The following is a 10692-nucleotide window of genomic DNA, read 5'->3' as shown; positions in this document are numbered from 1 at the left end:
TATAGATGCTATCGCCTTCGGAGGGCGATATTACTAAAGAGAGAAAGGAAGAAAGAAACTCGATGCGCGTATATTCTTTTCATTTTTATTCCAACGCGCTTTCATTCTATATCAATCTCTTTGATGTCTACGCCGTTTCCTGCGTTTCCGACATTACCGATCGGCAAACGACTAATTACGGTTACCGAACGTGTTCAAATCTCGATATAAAATTATTTCAACGTGCAGTAAATAAATTCATTTCTTTTCCATTTCTTTCGTCCTCCTTCGGGAATAAAATTAATTTTCTCCGCACGTTACTACCGCATATCCCGTATATTATTATTATTCTATTGCCGATTATTATATAAAATAAATACTTCATTTATCCATTGATCTTCTGTCTACAAAATTCTATATACAAACATACGTAGAAATCATTTCTTGTACTTGTGAGAAAAGATCATTCTCATTATAATTGTTCATCTTTATCTTTCTTTAATCGTATCGATACTTTTTCTCTCATTTTCCATACAAAATTTACTAACGATTGAAAACTAAAACTTACGATGTAATTACCAAATTTCATCCAATTATTACTTTTTGTCAAATAGTCGATAAATGCTTTTCCCGATAGTGCGCCACAGACGATAGATACTGCAGCGCGCCGTGAGAAATTATAATACTAAGACATTTTTTTCACGAATGCCCGTGTCAAAGTCATCATCACTTTTTCTTGGAGCCAAATCCAGAAAAGCCCATAATAGCGGCCATTTCATCCGATGGTCCAGCATCATCCTCCTCTACTTCGTCCAATTTCCTCTTTTTATCTTTTCTTTTTTCTTTTCTATACTCTTTAATTTTTTCTTCCTACAGACGATGGTTATCATCATTTATGTATATGCATAGGCGCAAATAATAATTCTCCGAGTTATTATAAAATATTATTCAACGGAGAGTAATACAAACCTCTTCTTTTAATTCCTTCACTCTTTGCTCCAAATCATAATCCTTCTTCTTTTCCTCCAATTTCTTTTTATTTAAGGCAAATCTAGCCTTAACTTGTTCTAACGTCGAACGCTCTATCTTCATGGACATACCCAAATTACGCTGATCTATTAACAATATACGAGTTAATACACGAGTTAAATAACGATATATAATGATATATATATATATATATATATATATATATATATATATATATATATATATGTTATGGTCCAATGAAATATATTAAAAACGGTACTTACGTTTCGTTCCATTAATATGATCCAGGAAATTGATAGAATCCTTGACAACGCAATCGCACACATTACAATAATAACTGCGGATATAATATTTCAATTAACGTCACGTTCATCGAAAAATGCCAAACGAAAAAATTATTTCATTAATTTATCTCACCCTCCTGTTTGCGAAGACGGAGTATTTTTATTAATAACAACGCTTTTTCCTAATTTTGATTCTAAATCGACCTTATAATCTCTTTGTTTAAGTAATTCCCTTTTTACTGCTGGCTGCTTAGGGATACCCAATTCCTCTTCGGCAATTTCATCCTGGAGCCGTTGAAGTGCTATTCGTTCGTACTCTTCCCTGTTCCATTTTCGTCTATGATCGTCCGGTCTCTAAAAATATATACCATTGTTCACCTTAGACATTATAATAAATCGCATTATAATAAACCAATGTTGACAACTTTCAATCGTTTCTCTCCTCTAAATTTATTATTATCACCTAGAGATGAGAAAGAAACTTTAGCATAAAGGTTAAGTTATATTTCTCTTTGCACATGTACGAACGTATGGAAATTTGTGGAAAAAATAAAAACAAAATCTTTACCATTGACATGGTCGCAGCTTTGATACAGGAACGTAATTAATATTCGAGCAGTAAGAAAATTTAATGCTTTTAAATAGAGAAGGACTTTGTTTATCGTCTACTTCTTCGTTCGGTTGGATCCTCGTAACAATCAATACAGTGCCGCCATTCTTATGTGATTATGCGCCGGCTGCTGCCATCTATTTCGTTTCTGCGTTCATTTGCACTATCAACTTCGTCAAATAAAATTACGTTTTGTATATTCTACATTACTTGCTTTTATTATACATACATACATACATACATACATACATACATACATACATACATACATATATATATATATATATATATATTATACACACACACACACACACACACACACATATATACGTATATATGTTCATTTATTTCAGTATAAAATATATTTCATTCTCATTTCCTTAAATATAAATATAAAAAGATATGTGTATAGGAGCATTCTTTTCCCTTTTCTTTCCCCACCCTGTCGAAGTAAAACATTTCATAAAAATGGTCAAACGGTTAAAATCATTAACTGGTGCGAATATCGCGAATGTAATAAGTTCGTAAAATAGAATAATATATAATAATCGTGGTTTGCCTTAATTATTAAGTTTAACGTTGCATTCATTAATTAAATTTCGCAAGACTTTTTTCTTGCCTTCGATCGATCGATCGAAGATAGAATATAGTTAATTCTTCGATTGTATATTCTTAATTAGTTAAAAATTATCCTAATTGTTGAGAAACATAATGAAATATTCATTTCAATTTTTCTGTAAGTACTGGTACAACTTTAAACAAGTCCGCAACTAATCCATAATCTGCCACTTGAAAAATTGGTGCTTCTGGGTCTTTATTAATAGCAACAATTGTTTTTGAATCCTTCATACCGGCAAGATGCTGAATTGCTCCAGAAATACCCACTGCTATGTACAAATCCTAAAGCGAAATTACGAACAAGGTCATTGTTGAGTACATACAATATTATTTCAATGCGTCATTCAAGTACATACCGGTGCAACGATCTTTCCCGTTTGTCCAATCTGCAGATCATTGGACACGTATCCAGCATCAACGGCAGCTCTTGAAGCTCCGACAGCAGCATTAAGCTTATCAGCCAGGGAATAGAGCAATTTAAAATTCTCGCCCGACTTTAATCCCCGTCCACCCGAAACTACTACTTTAGCGGACGTTAATTCGGGCCTATCGCTTTTGCTAATTTCTTGCTTAATAAATTCAACTAGATTCGTTTTGTAATCACCGGATGGGGCTGGTTCACACGCAGCATTACCGCCTTCCAGAGGCAATGCTTCGAACGAAGTACCTCTCACCGACACAACTTTTACATTATCTTTGACTTTTATGGTCTGTATAGCATTGCCAGCATAAATTGTGCGAACAAAAGTGTCTGGTGCTTTTATACCAATGATATCACTTACCGGTGAAACATCCAATTTTGCCGCAATCTAAAATCAATTCAACAAATATACAATACATGATTTATTATTAAAGTAAGAGAAACGGTAACGTAATGTTTCTACCAAAGATGATCAAATCTTAGCTCCTTATTCCTTATTTTAATGACTCATCTTCGACAATGAGAATCTCAGATAGACAATAATAGATATATAAATATATAAAAATAAATCTAATATGTAAAATCTAATATGAGAATTACAAATTTTGCTCTAACGATACGATATAAAAGACTTTAAATGACGACCATATCCTTCTTAATAATGTATTTATAGAAAAAAGTAATAAAATCAAGTATGTACTAACTCTCGGTAATAATGATTTACCAAAAGCACTAGCACCGGCTAAAATGTGAGTGTATTTATTTTGATTGTGCATCGCTAATATCAGTGGCGTCAATGATTCCGAAGTAAATCCTTTAAATGCTTCGCTATTTGCCAAAAGTACTTTATTAATGCCTTTTGCATTGCTTGCAGCCTTTGCCACCGCATCGCATTTTGTTCCAGCGACTAAAACGGTAATGTCATTACCAATTTGTTTTGCTGCACTCAACACATTACATGTTATTGGTGACAATACCTCATTATTGTGTTCCGCTATGACTAACGTTGATTCAAGGCGTATTTGCGTATTTATCTGAAAATGAAAAGCGTATAATAAAAGAAACGTGAAAACTTTTATTCGCTATTAAAATCATAATAGATAACTTAATAATTAACACTATGCCGTCCAATGACACTACAGTGGTGTGCGCGAAATAGCGGCCAACGGATGGCGAAATCACAGTGGTGTGTGCATAGTATCGCTCAATTGCCAGCGACAGCACTTTTCTATCTTTTCCATTCTGTTGGTGTTTTGTTTAAGTAAGTAAGTAAGTAAGTAAGTAAGTTACTATGTAACGTATTGTTACCTAACTCAACAAGTTTTTTGTTTTTATAAGTATTTCTGCGACAAACCAAGTAATGCGAATTAGCGCTGCCGGCGACAAGCGAATAAATTTTTACGAGACATGCGGACGGCAGTGTTAAATCCCAAGGCACACATATGGTGCAGTTGTACGAACACACACACACACATATATATATATATATATATATGTATGTTTCGTGTCCTAATGCCATTTTGGGAAACGAACATGAATGTTTTGCTTTACACGTCTTCGTAATGAATTTTTCTACTTACTCTTCTTGCTTTGAGTAGAAATCTGAACGATGCAGCAAACATTTTTACATATACTCAATATATCTCGTATCTTATAATAAAGATTAGCGTTAAATAACTTGTTTCACTTATTTTCCTCTCTTACATCAGCTGATAATCTTCTCAATTTCTATTCGCTCTAGGGTCAAATCGTACATTGGATGTGAATATAGGTTGCGCTAGGTTGAGCTACGAGCTGTTGATTTTTTTTTCTTCTTTAACCTATTTAAAGATCTAAATCGTTCGAACGATCTAGATCTTTACGAGTACACGAGCGACGCTCACGGCCTCGTACGGGAACTAAACTTTTCTTCTTATTTATTTATTTGTTTTTTTTTTTTTTTTTTTTTTTTTTTTTTTTTTTTTTTTTTTTCAACTCTATTCGATAAAAGCGCGCTCGCCGCATGTACGAGTATATGCGACGTATATTTATGTAGCTTTATGTAGGTATATTTAAGTGTATATGGTACGTACATTTAACATAACCCTACAAACTCTTTGGACGAATGATTCATATAAATATATATTTATAGGCACTATCTCCCGCATGGACCACGAAGCAGGAAAACATTTTATTCTCTTAAAAGAATAATTTCTTTCATTTTCCTTGCAATGTCTACCAACAAATTTGCTTATCGATTAATAACATTTTCAAGATCTTTTCGGTAATCAATCTCATTGTATGAGTAGGTACCATAGATGTATATAATACGCAGAGTATGTGATCTCCATCTTTTAGAGCATGACATTTATGATATTCCGAACACAGATATGTTTCCTTGGCACCCACAAATTTCCATTTACTTCCAAAGTCCATTTCTAGGCAATTTTCTTCCAACTCGGACGAAGGCATAAATGTTTCTATTGCCTGATGATAAAAAGTTCTTAATACGTCTAATCTGTGCGTTCCCGTTACTCGATTTTTTGCGCTTTGTGCATTTCTACCAAGTACAAATTTTTCTATCTTACAGTTTGCCAATAAGAATCTAGAAAAATAATTTCTCCTTTCATAATCCTGTTTAGAAAAAAAAAAAAAAAAAAAAGTATATTTTGTGATGAATAAATTTATATTACCCCAATGCATTAATATCCAAAGAGATTGCAGTGGGTACGTTTCTAGGATAACACTGTTCCGAATTACGTAAAATGTCCATACTTGTTCTCCAGCATTGCACAACATATCTTTCAATCTCTGATAACTCTGGATTAGGTCCGCATAAGGCCACCACTTCTACATGATTTATCAACGTGATAGATACTAATCTGTAAGCTATCTAGAAAAAAAAAAAAAAAAAAAAAAAGAAGAAGAAAAGGAAGAAGTGGACTCTATTATAACAAGCGTGCATGTTTACTACGTGCTTGTGCATTTCAAATATTTCTGAGGTAGACAATAGTTATTTCTTTCAAATCACTAACGCGCGACATGATACTTACGTCAGGACTTTTGTATGGTAAAAATATTGGTAAATCGCGTGCCGTGTAATTAGTTTCGGTCGCTATTGTCATTATTAACAATTTTCTTTCTATAGGATCCAAGGACCACCATCCATCGGTTGCTACTGCTAAACAACCATGTACCAAAATGCATCCATACATTGAATCTAAACATTCCATGTATCCCTCTAAACAAGTCTTTAAAAAGTTTTATAAAATACATATGAATCATCCAATGATACAAAAGTACATTTAAAATATACAATTAATTTAATACCTGCAACAGATGGTTCTCATGTAAAATTATACACTCTGTCATATTAACAATATCCGTCTTGGTACAAATTCGATCTCCGATATCTAAACATTCTAAGAGTCTATCTATAATTGGATTACATGCACGCAAATCTTTTTTCAAGCGCTCTATATTCTTTGCATTTTTGATTTCATCAATACCGACGAATAAGATCATCGCACCAAAGGCAACATCGAGGAATTTATTTAAAGTATATTTTGTTGCACCATTCGCAATAATTATTAATATAATACTTTGTTCATATTCTTTCCAAACTATAGCTGTATCTGGTAGATCTGTATTTAATAGCTTCATATTTTGTGTTTTAAGAAACATGTGGACGCCATTTAGAGATGCCATTTTAGAAAAAGTTATCTAGAAATATTTCATAAAGAAATTGACGACTAAAACGGTATAACAAACAATGGTTATTCCATATAAAACATACGGACGAACCATTTCTTTATCTCCCTTTTGACGAGAAAACAATGGAATTCCTCCTGATGATGTTAAACACATAACTTGTGCTGCCATAATTCACTTCTTTCTCGATATCTCCTCGATTATTTCTATTTCTTGTTAAATTATAATTAAACTCGACCAAATGTCATCGTATCGCGTTTAACTGCGTGCAAAGGGCTCGATATCGCTTGCTTTGTTTATAACAAACTGCATATAGAAGTAATACACGTCTATACGTGTGTGTACGCACACGATCATCATATATATATATATATATATATATATGTATATTTATATATACGTGTGTATATGTGTGTGTATGCGTGCACATATACACGGACGCACGACGACGACACGTTAAATATTGCGTTAACGAGGCAAATATATTCAAAAATTTTGTAACATACACTTTACTATATTTTCAATATATACACTTTGAACTATACAATAAATGCTTTGTTGGCGTCTCAAGAGATTCAAGTGGTTGTCCAAACATGAATTAACTTAAATCAAGAAGAGAAAATAAGAACGAGACAGAGAGAGGGAGAGAGAAAAGAAAGGAAATAAATAAACAATGTATAAGGGATATATATATGTATATGAAGAATCTCTTCAAATTTAAATTACAAAAAATGAGACGACATACTTATAATGCTTATAATGCGTATAATGCGTAGCGATTTGACATCTACTTGTGTAAAAATTTACTTTTGAGGTTATTCAATCATTATAAAATGATAGAAGAAAGAAATAATAAAAGGTATATCATGTACATTGGTGGTATTTTTTCAACTTTAAAATTTGATTCAGACGTCGTAGACATCCCCTCAAGACAACCATGCGTAACCTATTTAGATGTATTCTTTCTGGTATGTTCAATTATAATGCACTTAATTGACATGGCATTTGATATCAATATCGCGGTAAGATATCTATTGGCAAATAAAGTAATATATTTTATTTGGACCCTTGTCTTTCTACTTATTCCATCTTTTATAAATGTAATTATTAGTAGAAGAATGCAACATCAAGACGAAAAGGTAAATGCGATTATTGAATCTGTACTACGTTTTGCCCTTTTCAAGGGAGTAAAAGAAAAGTCAAGCGTATAGAATACTTCTTTTATAGTCCATAAAAATTGCCACGCTCTCATTTATATCTTGTGTATTGTAGACAGAGTCAGACTTGGGACAATTAGAAAATCATAAGTCTTGTACACAAGTGATGATTAAGAAGAAAATATATTGCGTCTTGGCGGTGGCTTTCCAATTAGCACCTGTGATACGTTATTATGATACTCTGATTTATGCTTTAAAGGCACGTAAATGTGAGAAAGTAGGTGATCGCAATGGCCAAAGACGATATTATCTTAAAATGCTTAAGGAAGATCAAGACGTTGCCCTCTTGAGAATATTTGAATGCTTTCTAGAAGCAGCACCTCAGCAAGTTTTGCAATTAACGATTTTATTGAAGCATTATAACAGAGATATAAATCTTGAATGTATTTGTCCTTTTCAATTATATTTAATCGAATTTAATTATATAAAGGTACTCTATAATATAATAATTAGAAATTCTTCCCTTCTTCTTTTCTAGTTATACATCAAGTCTGTAGTATTGTTAGTTCTTTAGTCAGTATGGGTTGGGCCATGGCAAGTTACAATCGCACCATTCGTTTGGCCCAACATGATAAGGAAATAATGAACATTCGAGGTAGCATATGTCAATTTTTTTGGCACTTCCTCGTTACAGGTATGTTTAATATTATAGAATAAGTTGTAGTAATGCAGGATATGCCATTTGTTATGTAATCTTGTTTGATTACAGTCTCAAGAATATTAATTGTGAGTTTAATTGCCAGTATATGGCCGTTATACACCGGCATCGCTTGTATCTGTCATTGGATTGCCATGACAATTTGGATTTTGATCGATTCACATGGTATATTACAGTTTTGTCGTAAGAATAATCGTGCTCCTCATATGACACCAACGATAACGGAACGATTTTATTCCGTGCTTCTTGCATTGGTCATAGGTCTACTCCATATATTTGTATATTTAAATGTTATAGATGGCAATACTCTTTTAAAGCATTCCTTTTTTTACAGCCTATGCTTTTTAGAAAATGTTATCGCTAATCTTCTTTGGATGTTCAATTTTTCTATAGAAGCAAAACACTCTTGGTACTTTTTTCTATATATTGTCCCTTCCACGGTGCCTTTCATCTTAGGTATCACTGCCATGATTCTTTATTATACACTTTATCATCCAGTTAGAAAGAGTCAACCACAATCGAACTTAAATAATGAAGATTGAGATCTTCATGATAATGTGCAAGAGATAATACTTAGGTAGATAAATGTCGCATTTAATATTATCATATCTCGTGTGTCGCGCGTGCGTCACACGTAACATTCCCTAATAATTTATTCATTTTTATATGAATTTTTTAATATTTAGACGTATAAGAGAAGAAAATAAGTTGTATCGATCTTCCGTAACCTATAGTAACACTATCTCAAGTAATTTATATACGCTAAAAGATTTAAGAATTAGAATAAATTGTATATGTAAACAGAATCAGATTGAAGAAATTAACATGTCATTAATTAATACTTAACCTTAAATAAGATTACATATAACATATAATATTAACGAGCAGTATTTTGCGTACAAGTTAAATTAATAATCTTTCAAGTGCAGTTTTATATTTAGTACTTCATCAATGCTAAAAGATTCTTTTCCGCATTTATATTTTTTTTATTATTTTTATTTATGTTTTAAGGATACATGTGAAACGTGTGTGCGTGTGTATATATACACACATATATATATATATATATATATATACACACATATATATATATATATATATATATGTATATACACGCGCGCGCGACACATATATATACTCTTATTTCATAACAATCTAATTAATTGATAAGTTAACATAACAATGAATTTCTCAATGGTAAAATGATTAAGTGGAATGTATTAAATAACAAATAAAATAATAGTCACAAACATAAAATTCAAATTTTGCGAAGGCTTACAATGCATAATTCCTTTTTGGAAATATCAATCTACTGGATTTTGAACTACTATGAGAATGAATTCTTTGTCTGGGGCAACCATTATTTCGTGTTTTTTGCTACGAATACGTAAAAATGTTAGATCATTTGTTGGATCCAAATCACGAACTACAGAGCGTGCTTTGTCTGACAGCTGACTGATCAGGCCGGCGTATTGCACTGTCGTTGTATTATCCAATGTGGATTTAATAGGAATTCCTGTTATAATATACATATATGTATATATATATATATATATATATACACATATTTCGAACGAGAGATCATTTATACGATAATAATATTATTTAACATAATAAATATGCGACAATACGAACCTTCTGCATTTACTACAATAGTTCCAACAACGCCCTTATGAGATTGTATACGTTTCATGGTTTCCTCGACTTCTTGTGCCTTAAGCAACAAATCGTTATATACATTTATTTGCATATATTTATAATACGATTATATACTATTATTTATTATTTATACGAAATTATCAAATTACCATGTTGTGAATTTAGAACGTTCTTTCTGGCATAACACAATGATTATAAAATTACTTGACGAGCATATCTTTCAGAGAGAGAGAGAGAGAGAGAGAGAGAGAGAGAGAACGAACATATAATTCGGTAAAACAATCGATATAATTGACCGCAACTAATCTGACCCCGAAAATTTCTTATTATGCGTAATATTGTAGGTATCCAACGAGCGGAGCATTAAACAAACAATACTTAGATTTGAAACTAAAATTTATCATGGTTCCATAGGGCGGCATATTCAAATCTGTTATAAGGTAGAGAAAGTAAAACACGTATAATAAACGACTTAATTTTATTGGAATAAAACTTAATATCAATTTTAATTGGGCCAACTCAAACGATTATATTACATTCCTGCTAAAATTAATACAATATATTAT

At 32.1% G+C, this 10692-nt stretch overlaps 5 protein-coding genes across 12 annotated transcripts; 1 reads left to right on the top strand and 4 right to left on the bottom strand.

Moving 5' to 3' along the window:
* Positions 1-71: 71 nt before the first annotated feature.
* On the bottom strand, positions 72-2120 carry LOC124950993 (zinc finger matrin-type protein 2). Its single transcript, XM_047498647.1, has 5 exons — positions 1822-2120; positions 1387-1607; positions 1233-1306; positions 949-1094; positions 72-849 (listed from the first exon to the last, which is right to left on the bottom strand). Exons 1-5 carry the CDS (start codon positions 1828-1830, stop codon positions 706-708), a joined length of 594 nt encoding a protein of 197 aa, XP_047354603.1. The 5' UTR covers positions 1831-2120; the 3' UTR covers positions 72-705.
* Positions 2121-2238: 118 nt separating this feature from the next.
* LOC124950970 (XK-related protein 6-like) lies at positions 2239-9273 on the top strand. Of its 7 annotated transcripts, none has more exons than XM_047498595.1 (7): positions 2239-4163; positions 4241-4966; positions 5034-5217; positions 5711-7731; positions 7865-8192; positions 8288-8443; positions 8519-9273. In XM_047498595.1, exons 4-7 carry the CDS (start codon positions 7426-7428, stop codon positions 9007-9009), a joined length of 1281 nt encoding a protein of 426 aa, XP_047354551.1. In that variant the 5' UTR covers positions 2239-4163; positions 4241-4966; positions 5034-5217; positions 5711-7425; the 3' UTR covers positions 9010-9273. The 7 variants fall into 7 exon arrangements, with proteins under 7 accessions (XP_047354551.1, XP_047354553.1, XP_047354552.1 ...); XM_047498597.1 differs by having other exon boundaries at positions 2239-4966; positions 5711-5883; positions 6030-7731; XM_047498596.1 differs by having other exon boundaries at positions 2239-4966; positions 5711-5951; positions 6030-7731.
* LOC124950979 (electron transfer flavoprotein subunit alpha, mitochondrial) lies at positions 2301-4727 on the bottom strand. 2 transcript variants are annotated; one of them, XM_047498624.1, is made up of 4 exons: positions 4483-4727; positions 3607-3936; positions 2838-3290; positions 2301-2763 (listed from the first exon to the last, which is right to left on the bottom strand). In XM_047498624.1, the coding sequence occupies exons 1-4, from the start codon at positions 4522-4524 to the stop codon at positions 2584-2586; spliced, it is 1005 nt and encodes a 334-aa protein (XP_047354580.1). In that variant the 5' UTR covers positions 4525-4727; the 3' UTR covers positions 2301-2583. The 2 variants fall into 2 exon arrangements, with proteins under 2 accessions (XP_047354580.1, XP_047354581.1); XM_047498625.1 differs by having other exon boundaries at positions 3880-3936.
* On the bottom strand, positions 4717-7115 carry LOC124950974 (protein fuzzy homolog). Its single transcript, XM_047498612.1, has 5 exons — positions 6686-7115; positions 6212-6604; positions 5935-6132; positions 5575-5774; positions 4717-5486 (listed from the first exon to the last, which is right to left on the bottom strand). The coding sequence occupies exons 1-5, from the start codon at positions 6761-6763 to the stop codon at positions 5117-5119; spliced, it is 1239 nt and encodes a 412-aa protein (XP_047354568.1). The 5' UTR covers positions 6764-7115; the 3' UTR covers positions 4717-5116.
* Positions 7271-10447, bottom strand: LOC124950999 (dynein light chain roadblock-type 2). Its single transcript, XM_047498659.1, has 3 exons — positions 10276-10447; positions 10103-10181; positions 7271-9983 (listed from the first exon to the last, which is right to left on the bottom strand). Exons 1-3 carry the CDS (start codon positions 10276-10278, stop codon positions 9772-9774), a joined length of 294 nt encoding a protein of 97 aa, XP_047354615.1. The 5' UTR covers positions 10279-10447; the 3' UTR covers positions 7271-9771.
* Between the last annotated feature and the right edge of the window lie 245 nt (positions 10448-10692).

The sequence above is a fragment of the Vespa velutina genome, chromosome 8 (assembly GCF_912470025.1).
Source record: "Vespa velutina chromosome 8, iVesVel2.1, whole genome shotgun sequence".
In the NCBI taxonomy this organism is placed as follows: domain Eukaryota; kingdom Metazoa; phylum Arthropoda; class Insecta; order Hymenoptera; family Vespidae; genus Vespa; species Vespa velutina.
This window is presented reverse-complemented; position numbering and strand designations above follow the sequence as displayed.